The sequence below is a fragment of the Suricata suricatta genome, chromosome 1 (assembly GCF_006229205.1).
Source record: "Suricata suricatta isolate VVHF042 chromosome 1, meerkat_22Aug2017_6uvM2_HiC, whole genome shotgun sequence".
Taxonomy (NCBI): domain Eukaryota; kingdom Metazoa; phylum Chordata; class Mammalia; order Carnivora; family Herpestidae; genus Suricata; species Suricata suricatta.
Window position 1 is genome coordinate 33,697,712 of NC_043700.1, and position 23,781 is coordinate 33,721,492.

The following is a 23,781-nucleotide window of genomic DNA, read 5'->3' on the forward strand; positions in this document are numbered from 1 at the left end:
GGGGTGTGTGGGGGGGTGGGGGTGGCTCGCTATAGGTTAGGCCTCAGAGTTGTCCAAGGGACGTGGTTTTTGCACGGCCCACTGGACAGTCACTGGTTTCGGCTTTACCAGTGTGGGCAAAACAGTTCCAGGAGCCTGGAGGCTGCCCTCAGAAACAGAGCTGCAGGTGCCAGCCATCGCGGGCCCAGTGACTGCATCTGCTCACGGGACGCACAGCAGGTGTCAGCATGCATGGACCCGGAACAGCCCCGAATGTCTGACAGAATGTAGAGTCAATGTGGTAAAGTTTTTAATACAGGGAGTGGTGACACCAGATGGATATTGGATGAATCCCATTAGCTGTAAATGGAAGGTTTCAATATTATTGATTATGGCCACTGATTTGGTTAATGCATTTAAAGGGACTCCTGGGTGGCTCAATAGGTTGAGCATCCGACTTTAGCTCGGGTCATGATCTCATGGTTTGTGGGTTCCAGCCCTGCCTCAGGATCTCTGCTGTCAGCAGAGAGCCTGCTTCGGATCCTCTGTCTCATGCTCTCTCTGCACCTCCCCCACTCGCTCTCTCTTTCAAAAATAAACATTTAAAAAAGAAATCAAAGGTGCCTGGGTGGCTCAGTTGGTTGAATGTCTGACTTCAGCTCAGGTCATGATCCTGCTTGTGGGTTGGAGCCCAGTGTCAGGCTCTGTGCTGACGGCTTAGAGCTTGGAGCCTGCTTCGGACTCTGTGTCTCCCTCTCTCTCTCTGCCTCTCCCCTGCTCCCGCTCGTGTGTGTCTCTCTCTCTTTCAAAATAAATAAACATTAAAAAAAATTTTTAAGAACATAAATAAAAAATAAAAAGGACCCCTATAAATGGAGAGTTTCCATATTATTGATTATGGCCACAGATTTGGCTAATGCATTTAAAAATCGATATGCTGATGATACCAAGTACACAAATAGTTCTTGAGTAGAAACAAACATTGACTGGATCTCCCTGAAATGTCACTATGATATTTTGGTGCCTGTATTTTAATTTAATGTCGGTCTCTATCTTGAGAGAGGAGAGGACATACCTTACCTGGGTTGCTCTGTTTGACTACAGTGACTACAGAGTGACTAACTATGTTTTAGTTGTACAGCGATGCTTACACTCCACCCTTAGGATGCCCACTTGCCTAAGTAATTGCAAGACTCAATTATATAGCCCTGAACAAAGGGTAAACAGAAGCATGAAAACACTGTTGTACTAGATGGTTGTTCTTGTCGAACGTACTCTGTGAAATGTGTTTTCTCTCGATTGACAAAAAAATACTCACATGCTTTTACTTTGCAAAGGCTGTGATACGAATTTTGGATCATTATGACTTTCACAAAGGTTGTATCTCTCCTGGTAACTCTGAGACTGAAATGACAGCCCTTTGCTTTTTTTTTTTTTTAAGAGTTTTAGTAGGTTCTTTCCATTGGAGGTGGCAAGGAGCTTTAGCTGTGTTGACAAAAAAATGATTATTTGGGTTTTTTGGAGGTATTTGGATATATTAGCAGAAAGAATACAGAAAAGTGGTAGGAATACATAGAACATATAAATGGGCAATAATGTTGTCTCTTTTTTTAATGGTTAATTTTGAGAGAGGAAGAGATAGAGGGAGGGCAGGAGGGATAATGAGTGGGGCGGGGCGGGGGGCAGAGGGTCTGAGGTGAGCTTTGTGCTGACAGCAGAGAGCGGATGCAGGGCTCAAACTCACCAATTGCAGGATCATGATCCAAAGTTGGATGTTTAACTGACTGAGCCACCCAGGTGCCCTGACAATGGTGTTGTCTTAAAGGCTAGGTGAAAATTGCTATTTTTTAAAATTGTATTTTCTGTATCAGAAGCCTCCTTGAACAAAATTTGGCTAAAATCCAACCGTATTTAAAAGATTTTTGCATCATATGCTTTACCCTGTCAAAATGCCAAGAACCAGTAAGATAACTTAAAGAAAATAGCCAATGCATGCGTATGGTACAAAATTCAAAATGTAGGACCGCTCATATATAGTGACAGGTTACTCGCTTCGGTCCTGTGTGCCAGCTACGTATACCCCTAGCCAGAGGCAGCCCACCTGACCAGTTTCTTGTGTGTCTATCCAGGATATTCTCTGAGCAAACAAGCACCATGATAATATTCAGATGTTCAGCAGTTGTTTGAGCAAAGTGTTTTTATTCGTGGGTTTTGTGTTACTGGCATGCATATTAACTTTCCACATAGACAAATGATTTCACGGGCTAAGTAGAATTTCTCGCATGCTTTTGTGCATACTGTGTTAGAATAAGGATGCAGAATAACTTTGTGGAAAAAAAATTCTAAAAAGATTTCAAGCAACAGATCTGTACTTTCACCCAAATGCAAATTCTAAGGGAACATTATTATTCAGTTAATGTTTTTAGAATTAAAATTATGCATGGGCTTTTGGAGAATGAACATAAAATACTATGGTACAATCTTGTGGGGTTTTTTAAAACAATCCTCCTCTTCTTTATAATAAGACGCTACTTTGTCTAAATTAAAAAGACGTTAAAACGAAGAGGCACTTGGGGAGAACTGTGTTAATAGTCAGCCCTACTTAGTATTAAAGTCCAAGCAATTAAAAGAAAGGAAAGCTGAGAGGCGTAGCCGAGGTTGCCCCTGTGAAGCTGTGGAGAAACTCTAAGTTTTCTTAAAATTTGTCTTTGGTTATATTGTTGTTAATGTTTTGCTCTTAGATTTCAGCCTTCAATATTTGCTCGAAGATATCTATCATATATATCTATGTTTATGTGTTTAGAAAACTATATACAAAAGAATGGCATTTTGTTATTATTTTTATTCAAATAATGCCTCTAAGGCAAAGTGGGCAGTTTTATATTTGGGAGGTGACTGCCTAGTAGGTTTTGCTTCTGAGCCCTTTTTCTTCGTTCATATCAGCTGAGCACAAGACGGCTTGAGGTGCACCTTAGTTAGGGAAACACCCATCGTTTTTGAGCCTCCTGTCCTCTGTAAAGTAAGGGTAATGATATTAATTATCTCTCTCTCTGACATGGTTGCTGTAAAGACTAAATAACGTGTGTGAAGGTGCTTGCATAAACTCCAAAGTGTCACTGAGATGTTCACAGTGAGGCATTTGTCCCTGGGTTTCCTGGAATGTCAGCAGTGGTGGTGCGCAGGGCGTAGAGTGGACGGGACGGATCCAGAGGCCCTGTGAAGGAATAAAATGCCAGGGCGTGGTGACTGACGGAAGGGTAAAGGGGAGCGGTCGGGGGTTCAGTGCCAGGCTGACTAGGAGAGAGTGTGGAGGTGCGGGCAGATGCGGGGCAGTGGGGAACGGGGCCAGTTTGAGGCTGGAGAGGAAACGACTCCTGAATTTGAGGCATGTGTGGAGGCGGCTGCCTTGAGCACAGGGGTGAAGGGGTTGGCTTTTTTTTTTAATTTTTAAAATTTTTATTTATTTGAGAGACAGAGCAAGCACAGGGGAGGCAGAGAGAGAGGAAGAAAGTGAATCAGAAGCAGGCTCCACGCTGTCATTGCAGAGCCCAATATGGGGCTTGAGCCCATGAAACATGAGATCATGACCCAAGCTGAAATCAAGAGTCAGATACTCAACCAAACTGAGTCACCCAGGCACCCTGAAGGGGTTGGCTTATTGGATTTAAGGTTTTCGAACCATTTTGGTGGCCAGTAGTTGGAGCCTTGGGACCCGAATGTGTCCCGGGGATTATCTAGTGCTCAGGCCTCAGCACACGTCTTTAGGTCACTGTCACTGGGACTTGGGGGAACAAAATAAAGGGGCTGGAAATGAGGTGGCCAAGAGACTTACAAATCCTAAAGTCTGTCCTGGCTGAAGCTGGTGGGCTGATGTATGTCAGTGGAAAAGAGGCATCCAGATAATAGAATGCAAGCACTGTACCAGCTCAGCAGTTTATGATACAGAGTTGACTTTTCTGGAAGGCAAAGACTAAATGCGTATTTTGAACTGGAGAATGAGGAGAACAGCCATGGGCATTTCACTCTTCCTCAAGTTAGTTATCAGGAAGTAGAGCTACAGAGTAGAGGGAAGGAGAAGTGTCTGACACCAGAGCAGCAGGTCAGACCACTGTCTGGATCACCTAATCCCTGGGGATAGCTTGATTACTTTCCATTTGGTTGTTCTTTTTCTAGAGTGAGGGCTGTGGAATGTGGGGCAGAGGGAATTAGGCTCTCCTGTCTGTTCCCATCACACAGGTCTTCTCAGGCAAGTCTTTCTTTTTTGAGAGTCTGTGTCTGGCCTTGGCTTTTGGTGGTTTGAGTTGTGGTTTCAGCCCATGAGCAGCCATGTTGGCTCAGGGCCTAGCTGTGGGATTTCCACATACGTTCCCTTCCTCCTTCTCCCACTAGTTAACCAGCAAGCCGTTTTTGACTACCTGATGTGTTCTACTAGGCACCACTGAGGGATATGAGAGAAGGTAAGAAGGCCAGCATCTCTTTCCCCCTTTCTACTCTGAATCCCCAGTGTTCTGGAGTTTGGCACCCAAGAGCCAGTTTGACCAGTTCCTGCCCTGCCCAGCTTGGGCAACTATATAGGGCCTCTTTTGGTGTAACCCTGCTGCTCCTGCTCTTGTATTTACCTTTCATTGATAATCAACTCTCAGATAATGAGCAGGTCCTTGTACATTTGAAGGATTGTCTCACAGTACAAAGGAAAGAGCATGAGATTGGAGAGTCAGGAAGGGTTGGGTTTGAGTACTGGCCTGACTGCTCAGTACGTGTGTGACCTTGGGCAACTTGCTTCACCTGCTCAGTCTGTAGTGTCTTCATCTGTAAAATGGGATTGTTAGGATGAAGTGACAATGTGCAGGAGTACTAGCAGCAGGCCTGGTGCATAGCAGACTCGACATATAATCAGCTTCCTTTCTCCTTCCTCTGGCTGTGCTTTGCCAAAGTGTCAGACATGTTGGGAGTTACAAGCTCTGCCTTTATCTGGCTTCTTAAGGAAGCCATTTTCCTACCTTGAGCCTTGGAGGACTCGTGTGGTGAATGATGGGGGATCACCAGAATCTTAGTGCTGCTGTGCTGTGAGTTTATGACTGTAGTTGGTCATTTCTGTGTTCCTTGTTACTCTCTTTAGAAGATGGGAGGGGCGCCTGGGTAGCTCAGTCGGTTGGGTGTCTGGCTTCAGCTTGGGTCATGATCTCACAGTTGGAGGGTTCGAGCCCCGCATTGGGCTCTGTGTTGACAGCTAGCTCAGAGCCTGGAGCCTGTTTCAGATTCTGTATCTCCCTCTCTGACCCTCCCCTGCTCATACTGTCTCTGTCTCTCAAATATAAATAAAAAAAATTAAAAAAAAAAAAAAGAAGATGGGAAAGCCAGGACGCCTGGGTGGCTCAGTCGGTTAAGTCTGACTTCAGTCCAGGTCAAGATCCCGTGCTTTATGGGTTCGCGCCCCGCATTGGGCTCTGTACTGATGGCTCAGAGCCTGGAGCCTGCTTCAGATTCTGTGTCTCCTTCTCTTTCTGCTCCCCATCCCCCATTCTGTCTCTCTGTCTCCCCAAAATAAATAAATATTTAAAAAAAGAAGAAGAAGGGAAATGTAGTAGGAGACACATGGGTAAAATTTTCTATTTCAACAAGAAATAATGTTGCTTCTGGAAAACAGGCTTTCTATGGGAGGTGTGTCACATCTCTGTGTGAGCATGTCTGCTCCTTCATTGGCGATGGTAAAGAATAAACTATGCTTTCCACTCATGGGAAGTGGGAGCTTCCTTGAGGTCCTTGGTGGCAGAAGAACACTTGAGCAAAAAGCAAGGTATTGGCAGTATCTTCATAAAAGCTGTCATTCAGGGTGCCTGTGTGGCTCAGTGGGTTAAGCAGCCAGCCCTTGATTTCAGTGCAGGTCATGGTCTCATGGTTTGTGGGTTTGAGCCCTGTGTTGGGCTCTGTGCTGATGGTGTGGAACCTGCTTGGGATGCTCTCTCTGTCTCTCTCTTTGCCCCACCCCTGTTGGCACTCTCTCTCTCTCTCTCTCTCAATAAATAAATACACTTAAAACAAAAACTGTCCATCATTTAATGGGAACCTGCCTTTTGGCCTACATTGTTCCAGAAAATTTAGAATGTTCCTGACTTAACAGACATCTTCACACACAATTGCTGACCGCCACGCATGTCACTGGAATCCCCTTTCCATCTCCCTGCCCACTGCCCTGCCCTTCCCTTCCTCCCTGTTTACTGCTGATGCAGCAGCCAGGGGCACCCTGTGTGCCACCCTTGGGCGTGGCTTTCTCTCACCAGCTGCTACATCGCCAACGCACAGTCAGCAGGACCTGCAGTGTGTGTAGCACTGGTCCTCCAAACGGGCAGCACTATGGAGTCCCTGGGGAGCTTGACAAACATCCAAGTGCCTGGGCCCTATCTCAGAACAGCTAAAACTGTGGGGATGAGGCATAGGTATTAGTTTGCCCAGGTGGGGGTGCCTGGGTGGATCAGTCCGTTGAGTGTCCAACTTTTGACTTAGGCTCAGGTCATGATCTCACGGTTCATCGGATTGAGTCCCATGTTGGGCACTGTGTTGACAGCATGGAACCTGCTTGGGATTCTCTCTCCCTCTCTCTCTCTCTCTCTCTCTCTTTCTGCCCCTACCCCCCTTCCTCTCTCTCTCAAAATAAATAAAATAAAAAATATGTATATATCCCCAGATGATTCACATAGCAGTCTTCCCACCAGCCTGGCTCCACTCTCCATCTGTTTAGATGCTGTCATCTCAGATGTTTCCATCCCTTTCCTTAAGCCCTTGACCCTCTTGTAGCTGCGACTCAGTCCTTTTATGCCCCCCGCACCCTATTGCTGTTCCTCAGGAACCCTATCTGAGGTCATGGGAACTGCAGACTCAGTGACAGCCAAGTTCAAAACATGAACAAGTCTTTCCAAAGAAACGTCATTCTCTGGTGCTGGATGGGAGGCCTTTGGCACTCTGAGTGCAGCAGGCTTTATGGACTGGTTTGGGAACTTGCCCACCATGCGAATGGTGTTTGTTTTTGTTTTTGTTTTTTTTAAGTTGAAGAGTCTGCTCTGTAGAGGAATCTGATTCTACTCATGTCCTCAATGTGCTTAAAATCCTTAAACTCACAGAAAAATATACTCCAATACAGAATCAAGGGTTAGATTTTGTCATGTAGATCAGTTGTTCTCAAATTTGGGCCTGTTTAGGGATCACTTGGAAACATTTTAAAAATGTGCATGTTTTGACTACATTCCACTTGACTCTGATTCAGTGGTTTTCGGGTGAGGCCTGAGCCTGGGCCTTTTCAAACGAGCTCCCCAGGAGATTCTGATGTGCCCCAAAGTTGGAGAAGGATTGGTGTGCATGAATTCAGGGAGGGGAGAAGTCAGGGACAGACCACAGTGCTCTCCTTTCCCTGGAAGAAACTGCGCCGTGGCCCGGAGAGGCAGCTGGCATAGCCTCTGACGCCCTGCCCCTCCCCAGGTGCTGTTTCCTGGCATTCCTGGCCCGACAGCTGGCTGCCTGAGGTCCTAAGCTCAGGCATGTTGGCATATTCTTCCTTGACCAGAAAGTGTCTGCCTGGGGCTGTCACCCTGGCAGCGAGCTGTCACCATTCATCTCCCAAGTCCAGTAATTGGAGTGGACAGGGAGCCATCACCCTGGATCAAGGCTCAGGGATCCTGGGGCTGTTTACTCCTGTCATTCATTTCCCCCTGGGTGGGGAGGAAGATGGGGGAAAACCGCATTTACAGACACTCATCATATTTTCCTGGCGTCTCATACTGGAGGTGCATGTGAGCCTAGGAGCAGACTGTGGGGTGGGCTGTGGGTGAAGGTGGTGAAGACACCCCGTCCCCCACCAGGTTATGGAGCCTGGAGAACTGCAGCAGAAGAGCTGAAGGAGGCAGGGGGTGGAGGGGGGAAGCAATGGAGAGGGTCGGGGGGGATGGAGTAGTTGAAATCTGATCGGCTCCTATCTGTCATTGCATGTGGGTTAGTGCCCAAATGGTTCCCCAAATCCCACTTCATCTCTCATAATTCCAGATAGCTCTGGAGGCCTTCGGGCTGTGGTTTGGGGTGAGGAGAGGGAGTTGTGCAAGACCGGCTCTGAGAGTTGGCGTGGGCATCTTGTAATTAGCCTTGTGGGTCCGGAGAGGAGCTGCATGTGCTGGGCCCTCCCTCTGTATTTTCATGACCATCTCACAACGAGCTATGAAACGGGGTTTGTCGTCCTCATTTTATAGGTAAAGAAGCTTGCCTGCAGCCGTAGAGAGATAATGTCACAGCCAGAATGCCAGCCACTTAAGCTTTTAAAATTTTAATGGGCTGCTTGCTTCTAGGGCATTGGGTTGAAGTCAGGAGACCTGAGCTTCAGTCCAGGCCCTGCCACTGTTTATGTGGCCTGGAACAGATCCCCTCACTCACAAATCCCCTCACTCACAAATCCCCTCACTTCCCTCGCATGCCAGGTGGGGGCTGGGAGTGGGCCAGGTGCTCCATGCCCAGCAGAGGCCCGTGGCTCCGTGTGTCCCTCCACAGTGGCTCATGGTCTCCTTGGGGCAGTGTCAGTTGCTCACTGGCCTTTTGGAGTCCTGTGGCTCCTTTTTGGACTTTGATTTAGGTGCACAGGACCTATCTCTCTTTACCCAATAGAGGTTTCCTTGAAACAAAATGTAATCACGGTGTATTTGAAAAAAATATGTAAATCAGATCATCCATATATGAAATGCTAATCTGACTACTCACAAGGCAGCATTTTAGACTGATAGCCTCATTTGTAAAAGGGAGAGGGGGATATCCTTTCTGAATTTCTTACTCTAAAATGAAAGGGCTCTGAGAATCCTTTTATCGTAGTATTATCCCCATCCCTTTTCTCCTGACTAGAAAATTTCATATCTTGCATTTGCTTCAAGTGATGTGTGTTAATTTAGTTAATTGGGCCTAGAAGGACTTTTCCTGCCATCTAAGATCTCTTAAGGGCAGTCTTCTGGAATGACCGGTCCTTTCACTACCAACCCTTTAGGAAATTCACTAAATTCTCATTATCCAAGATTCATCTCTGTTTATTGCTTTGAGATAACCCTGGGTAAGGGGGACTTCAGGGTTATTCTTTGAGGCTTATGCAACCGTTTAAGAGGTCACCAGGAGCTGTGGTCCATGGGGGAGTGGATTTTCCAAGTTATAAATTAGAAATTCCACAGCTGTGATTTCTAATCTCAGTCATTTCTTTGATTTGCTACCATCCCTGTGTCTTCATTGCTTCATTTCTAACAGTGGAGAAATTAGAAAGCCAAAGAGATCATGCCAAGGTAGGCTATTGCCCGGCAAGATGCCTGTGAATTTCTTGCTGTTTGAACAGAACATTTACTTAGTGTTTTATGGTGTACAGACATCACTCCAGTTGGCACTCGTCACACTCCTGTATGATAAACCAAACTACTATATATTTTTTTATTTCTGTGTTGAGTGAATCTGTACCATTTATTGCAAGAAGAACTTAGAGTGGCATAAAACAGGACCAAACCACCAAGGAGAGCACAGGAAAGAAAAAATACAATAGCGAACACTTGTTGAGAGTCATCTGTGTACCAAGGACAATTCCAAGTGCCCTTAAATGTATTAGCTCATCCATGTGGCTACTTTGTGAGGTGGGTACGATTATTATCCCTATTTTTACAGAAAGGAATGTGGAGGCTTAGTGGTTCAGGAACAGATTCACTGTCAAATGGTAGAGCTCACAGTTCTAACCACTGTCCTAGAACACAGCCCTCTGTGGTAAGTAGGGCCAGGGATAACGTTAGTGTAAACATATGCATGGCAGGAATTATCACTGTTCTAGAGAGGAAAGTGAGCTAAAGAATGTGGGTAAGTGGCTTGCTCAAGGTGGCAAAGCCAAGACTGGCGTCTTGGTCTTCTGTCTCTTAGTGCTGCTTCCACTGCCTCACTGGCATCAGCCTTCTCAAAATGAAAAACATATGTCTTTCAGAACCTGGCAATTGGAGCAGGAGCTGTTGGATCTTTGCAGCTGACCTACATCTCGAAGGTAATGTTTGCCTGGAGCTCTGGGAATTCATGTTCTCTAAGTAGGTTTAGTATCTAAACAAGAAATGTCCAAATCTTCAGACATTAGTATTTGGGGGTGTTGCGTGGGCAGTGAAGGGTTCTCCTGTCCTCACATCTGCCTTTGGAAGCTTTGCTGCTGACCAGGGCTGGGGGGAGTGTGGCTCATAGGTTCTTAGAAGGTGAGCCTAAAGCCTCTTCCTTCTGTGACGCATCAGTGAGGCTCCCAGCTTCTGCCAAGGAGGTATCGGTGGTGGGGGTAGGAGTGGGGCATGACCTTTTTTTGTAATTGGAGCAAAAAGGAGCAGAAAAACAATCACAAAACCCTAGTGACTATATAAAGATTCTCCCAAGGGGTCTTGTTCTAAAGGAGGAGCTCAGAGGTGGGGCTGTGCTGGATTATCAGTCACCTGGACAGGATTACCGGAGGCAAGGCCATGAGAGCCCCGGGAAGGCACTCAGTTGTGCCAGGGAACTAGTCAGCAGCCAGATGCTGCTGGGGGGTCTGGTAAGCGGGCCGACGGGCCGTCCCCAGTCCTGTTAGTGTGGATGGTACAGATCAGCCCCACTTCAGAGCAGAGACTGGGGGTGGGGCCAGCGGGCTGGATGATGGTGCCCATGTGTAGCTGCTGAATTTAGCTTCTTTCAGCGGCCCCTCCCTGGAGCAGGCACCAGTGCTGACCTGTGATGCAGCAGAGATAAAAAAGGCCGGGGGATTTAGAGCCTCGCCAGAAAGAGGAACTCTTTGTCCAGTGAGAAGAGCCAGGTGGCACCCAGCCAGCACAAGGGTTCCGGAAGTCCTGCTTTCCCCCACGCACCCCTCACTTCAGGCGTCTTGGGGAGTCTCTGCTTCCTTGTCCTCATTCTCCCACCGTCAGGGGTTGAGGCATGGTAGAGGGACCCTGATCTGAGTGACCACTGGCTCCTTTGCATAAGGAGCTTTGGGAGCCCTGGTGCTCAGCCTTCCATCTCAGCTGGCTGAGGCAGCTGCAGGGACGGCAGGCGGCAGCGTCTGACAGACACAGCTGGGCACAAAGGCAGAAGACGCAGAGCAGGGTTGAGCGGATTAGAGGGGAGATAATGACCTCAGGGGAAGGGGGCAGGGCTTTAAGGGAAGCTTTGCTAGCACAGCTGTGGGCAATTTGTGCTTGCCTTGTGGTGAGAGATGTGGCCGCCCCCAGGGCTAGGCCGGCCAGAGGCTTGGGCCTTCACCTCTCCTGTTGGGTCTTGCTGTGAGCTCATTAGGTCTTTCTCCAGGAGGTTTGGAGGAATAGAATCAGAGGGTGGGGGGAGCAGAGAACCTCATTATTAGTGAAACTCCAAACCCTCTCCTGTTTGAGAGGGTTTTGTAGATTTTTTGGTTTTGATTGGGGGAAAGTGGATACAATCTCCTGCTGAATCATGATTTATAAATGCAGCTCAGATGGGCTTTTAGAATCCTCAGTTTCGGAGGCTGCCTCATTTAGAAAGGATGGGCATGCCTTTTAGCCCTTCCTGGGAGATGCAGGCCTGGGTGGTGTTTTGCAAAAACCCACAGCTGCCACTGGTCAGGTTCCATGGAGCTGAGAGCCTTTAACTCCTGCCTGACCCAGTGCCAGAAAGCAGGGGTTTTCCCAGAAAAACATTTAGCTGCGCTACTGGCGTCCTGAACTCAGCATTCCAGGTTATTTCTTATTAGCCCCTAGATAGTGCCCCCCACCCCGCCCCCTGGGGTAAAGTGTTTAACCACAGCGTTGACCTGGCTTGTGGTATATGTGTGGTCTCTGTGTGGGGGCGGGAGGGGGTGCGTGCTCTTCCATAGTTTTCTTGAGGGCTAGTGTTGGGAAGAGGAGTCCCTTCAGAAAGGCCGACAGAGATGAAAGTTCTTGGTGTCGTCAGGGCCCCACTGGTAGTAGAACCAGGTTGTGAGCAAACTGGAAAATGATTGAAGGTGGCCTCGGTGCCATCACCTTCCCACTTTGCCAGATGGCTCTTCTCTCGTATACAGCCAGCCCCAACGTGCCAGCCCCAGCTTGTGGCCCCTTTGTCAGGGCCTTGCCCTCATCTAGCTATAAGGAAGACCTTCCTAGAACATAGGTTCTTAATTTCTTGCTGTTGAGGGGTAGGGGTGGTGATCACAGATCCTTCTAAGAGTTGCGTGAAGAGTGTGGACCCCTTTTCCAGGTAAAGTATGTATACGTGTACATACCCTGGTTTTGCCTGTAATTTCAGGGTGCATTGACCCCCTGAAGCGACTCCAGAAGCCCCTACCTAGAACCCCTCCAACCATTCTGTGTAGTTGACTGCTTCTTCCCCTTCTCTTGATGCCACCTCAAGGGGCAGGGTCACCCTGGACACTGGGGCAGAGCTACCCCAGAACTTCAAGACCTTGTTCTGCTGCTTCTGCCAGAGGGGCCCCAGTGCTACTTCCGGCCAGGGGCCGACAGGATGGGGCCAGTGCCCTGCCACCTATGAGTTTGCTGCTCCTGTGGTCTGTATTTGATCTGATAAGAGCAAGTTCCTGAGAGTCTGTTGTGCTGTAGAGTGGCCTTATCTGCGTCACTCTGTGGGTGACCTGTGCCCATACCCTGCCTCACATCCTGACCTCCTTTCATTGCTTGCATAATTTAGGACCCACCAGTCAACCACTGCTATGCAGCTACTTAACTGTGGCCACCTCAGGGCATGCAGATGGTTGCACTTGGCCACACCCACTATGGTTAAGCTGGGCGCCATAATTTTTCAGGATCTTCTGTTCCACTACATCCGGAGGAGGCTGCACAGTCTAGTCTGATCACCAGAATGGGGTGGGGTGGAGGCCAGAGGGCTTATCCTTCCCATGGGGGCAGGGATTGATTGTGCCTTCACAGTCCCCAGGATGTTGGGGAGGCCGGAGCACCTTTCCATATGTAAATGAAGCCTGCACCTTGGCCCTTCTCCCTGAAGGACACAGCACAGCTAGAGATAGGATTTCCTTCTGTTCTGCCCTTCTGTGATTATAAGAAGGGGACTAGTAATTGCACTCTGGCTTTGCTAATTGGGAAGCTGATCAGAAATGTTGAGGGTGTGATCCTTGTTAAATAGCCTATCCGGGCAGAACTAAAACCGATTAAGCGAAGAGCTAGCTGCTAGCCGGATATTCCTTCTGTGGTTAGGCACGGGGCGAATTATAGATGTGCATGCATGTGATCACGCACGTCCCCTGACTGAACACTGGATCAACATATAAAAACAAATGCAAAACCAGATGATCTCTTAATTTCAGTTGCTGTAATAAGTATGTTGGTAGCAGTCTCTCCATACAGGCTGTTAATAAGTTGTGGTCAGAGTTGACTGTTTGTCACCCAACCTGGTGAAAAGTCTCTGCCAGTGGTGCTTTCTCTGGTCAGCTATAAATGTCAGTTTTTGGGAGAACGAGGTGCGTCTCCAAATAAGCCCGAGAGGGTCTCAAAGTGCCCAGCTTTTCAAAGCCATCCGAAAGCTTAAAGAAGCAAAGAAGCCATGAGATGGGTGGGTTCTGAGGGCTAGGCAGTTAGTTCTGTGATGGTCAGAGCAACACAGAATCTTCTGGAGGGTAGGGCATGCAGGTGTTTATGGGCTCAGGGACCTGCAGGGGGAACACGGATGCCCAGGGATAAAGCAAGAAAATGAGTCACTGACAGATCAGTGCATCGGACACATACTGTGGTTCAGATGGAATTCCAGGGTCTGAAACTGGAATTCCAGGCGCAAGAACTATGATATCATGGAGCTCTGCTGAGTCGTTTCTGGGAATGACGAAGACATACCTGAATTTGGGTAGCTGTGACTGAACTCAGAATATGTGTGTTCACCTTTGCCTAAACCTTTGCGTTTAAAGACTTTCATTAGACCCTAAGGCCTCCACCTCAATGACGGTGAACATATCAGAATATAACCATCTCCCTCATTAAATATAATTGGCTGTAAAATATTTGAAAGGATTTCAGTCACCTTATATTTGGAATGATTCGGCTGAGTAACTCTAATTTTTTGATTGGCTATAATTTCTTAACAATCATCTTGCACATCCAAGGATTCTTGTGAACTAAGAAAATCAAAGCTACTAATTAATTTTCGAATGTAATGAAATTTTTTTTACTGTTTAATTGAAACATTAATGAAGTTGACTTACTGTGACATCTTGCATACATTTGTCAAGGATATAATGTTGAGGAGGTTCATTAATGTTATACAGACATTTAATGATTTACTTATTAATGTTGAGTATGCTATATTCATTTTATATGTTGGAGGGCAGGCATTTTTTTTCAGGTCTCATACAAGTAGGAGAAGGCCCTTGCTTGGAAAGGGGACTGAGAGAATGTGTCCACAGGAGTATTATGACAATGTAGAAATAGTTCCTAACCTAGGGTCTTGAGGGGGAAGGTGCCTCCTTAGAAATCCTGGGTACAGTGGTGGAGGCCTGTTCAGGGAGTTCAGCCTACATCAAGAGTAGTCACCTAATGTTTGTGGGCATGTCATGCAGTATGATTTGTTTTCCCTTATTGGTTCAGCGGGTTTGAACCAGAGTGAGATGGGTTCACCTACTCAGGTAGTCAGGAGTGCACACCAGAGGGGGAGGATGGAGGAAACAATGTAAAATAATAGGAGCTATAAAAATATTTCTACTTTCTTCTGTTTTCTCTCTCTCTCTCTTTTTTTTAATGTTTGTTTATTTTTGAGAGAGAGAGACAGAGCTTGAGGCGGGGAGGGGCAGAGAGAGAGGGAGACACAGAATCTGAAGCAGGGTCCAGGCTCTGAGCTGTCAGCACAGAGCCTGATGTGGGGCTCGAACCCACAAGTGGTGAGATCATGACCGAGCCGAAGTCGGATGCTTAACCGACTGAGCCACTCCGGTGCCCCTGTTCTCTTCTCTTAAATACATAAGTATGTTGTGATTCCACAGGCCCCTCTTATTTTCGTGGGTAAGCAGTTGGGGTAGGTATAAAGGACATTGATCAGCTTGTCCAAACGACCTCTCTGTGCACTCTACTTGGGATCTGTGTGTGTTGCAATCCCACCTTTAATTTGGAGAACTGTTTAGGGAGGGGTGGGTGGTTGAGAGAGGAGTGAAATCTTCTAGTGTGAATGGGGCAAGTATAGGTTGTGTGGTCCAAAGAGAATTTTGTCAGGACTCAGTGGTTTTTAAAAGCATTTTTGCAAAGATAAAGATTAAGCGGGACATCAAGACAGTGGTTGTCTCTGAGGGGTGGGAGTGGGATTCCCTCAGGGAGGGGCACACGGAAGGCTTCTGAGAAGGAGGACTGATAGTGGTCTATTTCTTAATCTGGATTGTGAATATAGGGTTTCCATTTAATTATTATTCTTTGGAATGTTTATATATATTTTATATACTCTTCTTTTTTGTGTGGGAGTTTCACAATAAAAAACTTTGAAAAAAACACTTTACAACAATGGTAGAAACATATTCTTATTTCTTTTATTTTTTATTTGATTTAGGTGAGCATAGCTACACCAAAGCAGAAACCAAAAACTCCATTTTGCTTTGGTAAGTACTGAGCTGATGGAGGATGGGTTCTCTGAACACTCCTACAGCAACTTCCTCTTTGTATGGAGACGGTCCTGTGATTACATGTGACTTATGCCCTGTGTGTGTGAGTGACTTCAGTCACAGCGATGTTGCTAGGTCTCAAGTGATACTGCTTTCTTTGGTCTCCCCGTGAACACCATTAATAACAGAAGACAGAGGTACCAGGAGCAGTGACCGTTTCCTGACTCCGTAGGACAGAGTACAGGTATCTGCTGGTAGTTTCTGGGAACCCTCATCTCTGACTCTGTAGTGGCGTGCTTAGGAAAGGTGGAGACTTGGGGGGAGCTGGAGGAACAATGGAAAAAGAGTATCCTGTCGAGTGTCTCAAATGAGTGAAGAGTTGGGAGTGACACAGGAAGCCGAGTCACTCAGTGGCTGCCTCTAGTCATTAATTAAATCATCAGTATTTATTTGGCTCCTACTATGTTCTCAGTACTGTACAAAGTGCTTCAAGCAGATATTAATGAGTAGCTTCTGTTATTTATCTAGGGTGGCTCTGTAAGCTCCATGAAGCAGGGATATCCTTTTGCTCTGTCACTGCTCTATCCTCACCATGGACAGTGGTTCTTGGCATATAATGGGTGTTCAGTAATATTTGTTGAGGGGATGAATTCTACCGCATGACGCTTGCTTCTTAGAGTTCTGGCTTCTTTATGCTGGAAGAATAAAATAGTCACTTGAGCTGCCATCTCTCCCAAGTGCAGGCTGGCTCAGGCTTCTTTGGTGCTCTCATTGTCCCATTTCTTTCAAATATCATTGCTAAGCTCAGAAACGACTGTCTCAGATTTGTGGTCAGCAGATCTAAAAGAGATAAATAATGAACCCGGAAATAAATTATTGACCTCATGGAGTGCTCAGAGGAAAGAACAGGTTGAAAATAAGGTCAGGGTCACAGATTTGATCTCAGGCAAGCTTTGTTCCATTTTCCAACCACAGACAAGACTCCTAGCCCGGGCCAGTTGTGCGAGTGGAAACAAGGAGCAGTGGGTCCAAAATTATATATGTATCATCATGCCTGTAAATCTGTTAGCGCCTCTAGAAAGCTGTTCAAGCGTGTGTCTTGTTGATGGTGGACTAGAAGTCTCATCACTGTACAACAGTGTTATTAAGAGGGTTGTTAAAACATTAATGACAGGTGATGGAATAATTCCCCCTTTTAAAGAGAGAGCAGCTACAGCCTGCTGCTTCCCTGATACTTCCACAGCTGACTTTGCACCTTGGCAGATGTCTTCATCTGCTTTGTGGAATCCTCCACCTCGTTACTTCGGCACCTTGGTTTTGTGGAGTCTTTTTGTCTTGCATGTGTTCTGATTTGGGTCTTTTCTCTTTTCTTCCCCATGACTGTTGCAGTCATCAATGCCCTCTCTCAGAGGTATTTCCTTCAAGCTAATGACCAGAAAGATCTGAAGGAATGGGTTGAGGCCCTGAACCAAGCCAGCAAAATCACCGTACGTATAGTTCCTTCTCCTTTCTGGAGGGAGTCCGTGCCTCTTTTCAGCACGTGGCCCATTCTGGGTGGGGAAAAGCTCAGATGATGGCAGGGGCTTTCCCAGGACCCCGTTTAGACCCAGTTCCCCCTGCCTCCTCTTACACCTTGGCTGACTAACCACAAGTTGAACTGAGAGTTTGAGTTTGAATCAAGTTCAAGGGGAAGTTTATGTGCTTCCTGGGAGGGCTCCTGCTCAGTCGTGTTTTGGGTAATTCTGGCGTGCTGATTCAGAGTGTGGTGGGATTGGAAGATGGATTGCTGACTATGTGAAGCAGAGTACAGGGAAAAGCGTATAAAGAGGGAAGTCAGAAGCTTTTACTGGAGGAGGTGCTTTTCTCCCTTTAAGAGGTGACCTGCGGGTCAGTCCAGGCCATCTACCAACCTGTCCTGAAAAAGCCTTCCGTTTGAAAGCATCACTGAGCTAGTTCACTGACTGCTCTGTGACTAGTCTCATTCTCTTTGCCTTGGCTAGTGAACTCCTTTCTTCTTCCTTAGAAATACGGAAAAAGAAAAAGAGAAGGGTAGGAAGGAGGAGAGGGAAAACTATGTTTTAGGGAAAAAAAACTAGACCTTTTATCAATAATAGGCAGACTTCATAGCATGTAAACCATGGTTTGTATGCTGAGAAGATTCATATTCTTTTTCTTTAAATTTTTAATGTTTATTTATTTTTGAGAGAGACAGAGATAGAGCTTGAGCAAGGGAGGGGCAGAGAGAGAGGGACACACACACACAATCCAAACAGGCTCCAGGCTCTGAGCTGTCAGCACGGAGTGTGACGCAGGGCTCGAACTCACAGACCGTGAGATCATGACCTGAGATGAAGTCGGATGCCCACTGACTGAGCCACCCAGGCGCCCCGAAGATTCATATTCTTGTTTTAGTGTTTTTGTTTTAAGTTTTTAATTCCAGTTAACATACAGTATTCTGTTAGTTTCAGGTGTACAATATAGTGATTCAACACTTCCATACATCACTCGGTGCTCATCACAAGGGTACACCTTGAGTCCGATCACCTGTTTAACCCATCCCTCCTGTCCTCCCCCCTGGCAACCATCAGTTTGTTCTCTATAGTTCAGAGTCTCTTTTTTCATTTGTCTCTCTCTCTCTCCCATTTTTTCCCTTGGCTTGTTTGTTTTCTTAAACTCCATATATGAGTGAAATCATATGGTAGTTGTCTTTCTCTGACTTACCTTACTTAGCCTTATATTCTAGTTATATTCATGTCTTTGCAAATGGCAAGGTTTCATTCTTTTTTATGGCCAAGTTATATTCCATTGTGTGTGTGTGAGTATGTATATACATATGTACGCGTATGTATATGTATATATACACATAAATATACATATATATACACACAAATATACACACATATGAGTATACATACATATACACACATATATGTATATATGTATACGTGTGTGTATATATATATACACTGGTTCTTTATCCTTTCATCAGTTGATGGATACTTGGGCTGTTTACATATCTTGGCGATTGTGGATAATGCTACATAATCATAGGGGTGCAGGTATCCCTTTGACTTAGTGTTCTTGTATTCCTTGGGTAAATACCCAGTAGCGCAATTGCTGGGCTATAAGGTAGTTCTATTTTTAACTTTCTGAGGAACCTCCATATTGTTTTCCACAGTGGCTTCGCCAGTTTGCATTCCTACCAACATTGTATGAGTGCTCCTTTTTCTCCACATCCTCACCAACACCCCTTGTTTCTTCTGTTGTGGATTTTAGCCATTCTGACAGGTGTGAGGTGATATCTCATTATAGTTTTGATGTGCATTTCCTTGATGATAGTGATGATGAGCATTTTTTATGTGTCTGTTGGCCATATGGATGTCTTCTTTGGAGAAATGTCTGTTCATGTGTTCTGCTTACTTTGTAATTGGGAGATTTATTGCCTTTTTTTTCTTTCTTTCTTTTAAATCTTTTATTTGAGAGAGAGTGCACAAGTGGGGAGAAGGGGCCAAGGGAGAGAGGGAATCTTAAGCAGGCTCCACACTCAGTGTGGAGCCCAATGAGGGACTCAGTCCCATGACTCTAGAGTCATGACCTGAGCCGAAATCAGGAGTCCGATGCTCAATCAACTGAGCCACCCAGGAGTCCCTGGATGGTTCATTTTCTTATCATACAGTCAGAGTAGTTTACATTCTAGTTGCTTCCAGTAGTAACCATTATGCACTGGGGCAGATTATTCTCCCAAATACCTCAGGGTTTCTGTGAATAAGTTAATAGAAGAAATCTGTACACCTATCCAGTGCTTGGGAGGCCAGGCCCAAGCAGAGTACAGCTCAGTCATTGAGGTGGTCTAGCTTGTTAGCTTGTTATTTTGGTAAACTTTGCTATGCTCATGAGAACCGACGGGAGGCAGGGAGAGAGCCTCACATTTGTCTGCTAACCCACATGCTTGTGCACATGACTCTAGAGTGCCGATCTTGGTACAGGTTTTCTTTGTTCATGATTGGGTCTTCACCTTTCTGTGTCTGACACACATTTGGACCTCCTTTAAGTGTCTAATACTTCATTCTCTTTCAGTGTTCCCTCCTGGCTTTCCTTCTCTGTTCCTGCCTAAACACAAAGTCTGTGGGCAAGGGCCTTTCTTTTGTGCCTTGAGCCTAGAGTTGCTGTAAGCAGTGAGGTCCCTCCAGCTTTTTTCTGGCCCTGTGGAACAGAAGTCATAAGCCACAGGAGTGAGGAAGGAGCATGGCAGTGCCCAGAGGCTGGGAGTCCAGAGGCTTGCTGGAATGTCAGCTGGGTCTCCACAGTCTCTAGGACCTCCCCTTACTTTTTTTTTGCTCCATTCATAATGTCTCTTCACTCCTCCTGCCAAAGGTCCCGTGGGATAGAAGGAAGAGGATGGATACTCTATTTCCTAATCAGTTTGTGCCCTGGAATGGGTTACTCCTTTTTCTACTTCCATATCATATCCTGTATCTTGTGTCCTTCCTAAGGGGAAGCTGGGATGAAGGAAGATGTGGGGCTGGGCATCACATCGGTGGCATGCACAATTATTTCAGGGCCCCTTATATACAAAGTGCAGCATCAGGCACATTGGGAGATACAGAGATCAAAGAGGGAACAGATAATGTATCGAGCCAAGCATTCACACCTGCCATACAATTCACAGCTCTCACATTACTCTTATAAATGGTTTTGCTGAGTTTTTTTAGATGAGAAAAATGGAAGTCAGAGTCTTACCCAAAGTCTAGATGTGGGTAAATGGTGGAGCTGAGGTTAAACACCCAGGACCTGTGACTTCCAAGACCTAAAAGAGTTCATAGAAATATTTAAAGGGGCACCTGGGTGGCTCAGTCAGTTAAGCGTCTGACTTCGGCTCATGTCATGATCTCATGATCTCATGGTTCGTGGGTTTGAGCCCCACATTGGGCTCTGTGGTGGCAGTTTGGATCTTGGAGCCTGCTTCAGATTCTGTCTGTTTCTTTCTCTGTCTCTCCCCCTCTCACATATACATACTCTTTCTCACTGTCTCAAAAATAAGTGAATAAACACTTAAAATATTTAAAAAATATTTAAAAAGAGCAACAGTTGTAAAATACATTTGATTACACACCACATTTACATACAGGGCTTCATTTTAGCCTCATATAAAAAAAGCCTTAAGTGTTATTATTTCTGCTTATAAATGAGGCGATACAAATACCTAGAGATTAAAGTGACTTGCCCAAGTTCATGGAACCAGGATGGATCTAGTTTTTCTGCCCACAGATCACTGTTCATTTTGTGCTAAGGCCATTGGGTCCTTATCACTGAAGAAAATGGTGTGCCCTGGCTTATAGCTGCCTTACTCCCATCTCCACCTCCATCACCGTATGGCGTGTGTGTGTGTCCGTCTGTCTGTCCTCTCTTCTTCTAAAAGGGGCATCAGTCATTGGACTTTGGGCCCACCCTAAACCCGTATGACCTGATCTTAATTTAACTACATCTGCAAAGACCCTATTTCTAAATAAGGCCACATTCTGAGTTTGTGGGTGAACAGTTTTAGGGGGACATTACTCAACTTATTACATTTCCCAAAACAGTTGAAAATTGAGCAGTGAAAAAAGCACAGCCCCCTGCTCTCGTTGGATTATTCTTTATTGCTGTCTAGACATGCCTGGTGGGAAGTAGGAGGGGGTCCCTATAATTTTTCCTTCCTTCTTTCTTTCCTCCCTTCCTCTTTCTTTCGTTCGTTCGTTCGTTCGTTCGTTCGTTCGTTCCTTCCTTCCTTCCTTCCTTCCTTCCTTCCATCTCTTTCTTTCTGTCTTTCTTCTTTTTCTCCTCTTTCTTTCTTCTCTGTCTCTTTCTTTCTCTTTCTCTTTTTCCCTCCTCTCCTCTCCTTTCCTTTCTTCCTGTAACCTCTACACCCACCATGGGCTCAAACTTGTAAGCCCAGGATCCAGAGTCACATGTCGACTGGGCCGGCCCCATGTCCCTGTAATTTTCATTTCACATTGCAAATGAGATTCATAAGGATCTCCCCCATCAGAGAATGCTCCACAAGGGGATGGAAGAGGGCATACCTTTAATTAGGCCTCTGGGGATATGGACAAACCAAAAGAATGACCTTGTTTTCAAGTTCTGGGGCATAGTTCTTGTGAGGTTTGTCCTCCACAAGCTGGAGGCTTTGGAAAGGCTCTGGAAAGAGGGTCAGAAGTAGCCCATGATGACAAGAGTCTGAGAGGCAATACAACAGCTAAGAGTCCTTTGCTGGCCCCTGGAAACTCTAAAAGGCTACTTCTCTCCATCTTTGCTGAATTCACTTAGGTCATTTGAGGGGAGCTTCTGTTGTTCCATGGTGATGGTATCGGTAAACATCTCAGCCACAATCAACATCCCTAAAGGAGTCCTACTGCACTATAGCAAAGCTCAGGGAAAGAAAGGGTGGCATGGGTAGGTAGTGGAGCATTTAGCAATGGAGAATCTGGCAGTCCTGGGGGAAACTTACTTTTAATGAGCTTTCATTGAGTTCTTTTATAAAATGGAGAAAATAATGCCTACTTCGTAAGCTTGCTTGAGGTATAGACCATGCAGCAGAGTTTGGCACATTGTGTGGCCCTGAATGGGGTCCACTGCGGTGGGAACTGCGGTTCAGACTGCCAGAAGGGAGATAAGGTGGATTTCTGGCTCTTTCCGGAGAGCTGATGGGTGGAAGGCTCCCTTGTCTATGTAAACGGAATGCACAGGCCAGGAAGAGGGTTCTCATCTTCTTTCTGGGGCTCCAGCATAATCACGGTGGTCGTAACCCTTTGAATACACATGGAATGGAGTAGCCCTCAGTCTCATCCTTCTCAAAGGGCCCTGAGCTATGAACTCTTCAAAGGTCTGGATTCCTAGGCCCTTCTGATTCCCAAGGCCATAGAAGTGAAAGATATTAGCCTTACTTGTGTCTGTAGATCTGCACAGGGTGTGAGTTCTTATGAAGAAAGGACTTTGGATGCTCCCCAGCAGGGAGTTAGGATCTAGTCTCAGTTCAATTATTAACCATGGCTTTGGGCGATTGACTTGACTGGCCTGGGCCTCTCTTACTTTTTATAAAAGAAAAGATGTTATTGGAATTTCCAGTATAAATGAGTGAAATGAGCAAGGCGGAAGAAAAACAACAACATAAATGAAGCTTGTGGCTTGTGGTTCTCAGTGTTGGGAGCATGATAGGGACAGTGACAAACTGAAGAGTGTTCTCCCTCTAAAGAGAGAAATACCACTTAGCTGGAAGTCTGGATTTTTAGGTAAAATATCCCATATTTGAAATGTAGATTGAAAAAATACTGTACAGGACTAGCAACACACAGTCTGGCCAGCATCTGCCTGCAGGCTACAGTTTGTAGCCTGTGGCCTGTGGTGTCAAAGGAGCCATAAAAATTCTGTGATTCTGTGATTGTCCATGGTGCCCTAGTTCTGCCAAGAGAGGAAAAAAAGGGCTGCGTTTGTAAATGTGAGTACAAACTCATTTGTGAAATGTTAATTAAAATATTTTGTAATACTCTTGACCCCTGAGCAATGTAGGTTTGAACTACTTATATGCAGATATTTTTGCAGTACAGGACTGTGAATGTATTTTCCTTATGATTTTCTTAATCATATTTTCTTTTCTCTAGTGTTATTGTAAGAATACAGTACCTAATGCATAGAACATACAAAATCTGTGTTACTAGATGATTTCTGTTATCAGTAAGGCTTCCGGTCAACAGTAGGCTATTGTAGTTGAGTTTTCAGAGTTAGAAGTTATACATGGAGTTTTTACTGTGTGAGAGCTAGTGCTCTTAACCTCTGTGTTTTTGAAAGGTCAACTGTACATGTATATTTTTTATTTTTGAAAAATTCAAAAAATATATACTCTGTCATTTGATAAATACAATGACTATGACATGAATGTTATTGCTCTTTTCATTTTCTACATGGGACACTTTTGGCCTGGAGAGAGGTTCAATGATTTGCCAGAGGTCACTCAGTTAGTCAATGACAGGTCAGGAGTCAGTACCCCAGGTCCCTGGGCTTCAAAGCTCATGGTCCCCTAATTCTGTGCCATATCCTACATGTATGTCACCTGTTCCGCTGCCTAGTGTGCTGTCTCCTCCTTGCGTTCCTGGTTCCTGTTCCTCTCTGGGTTACTGTTCCAGCATCTCTCTTCCTCTGGAGACCTCCACTCACTGTTCTATTTTAAGTAGTCCACCGCCCCTCTGTATCTCAGCTCCTGTTAT

At 45.8% G+C, this 23,781-nt stretch overlaps 1 protein-coding gene across 2 annotated transcripts in view; it reads left to right on the forward strand.

Annotated features, from left to right (window-relative positions):
• PLEKHA2 (pleckstrin homology domain containing A2) overlaps positions 1-23,781 on the forward strand; it is a 58,459-nt gene that overhangs the window by 17,732 nt on the left and 16,946 nt on the right. For both annotated transcript variants that reach the window (XM_029936269.1, XM_029936275.1), the window contains 3 exons: positions 9,956-10,012; positions 15,490-15,538; positions 16,931-17,028. In XM_029936269.1, coding sequence (XP_029792129.1) covers positions 9,956-10,012; positions 15,490-15,538; positions 16,931-17,028 — 204 coding nt within the window. The remainder of the gene's footprint in view (positions 1-9,955; positions 10,013-15,489; positions 15,539-16,930; positions 17,029-23,781) is intronic.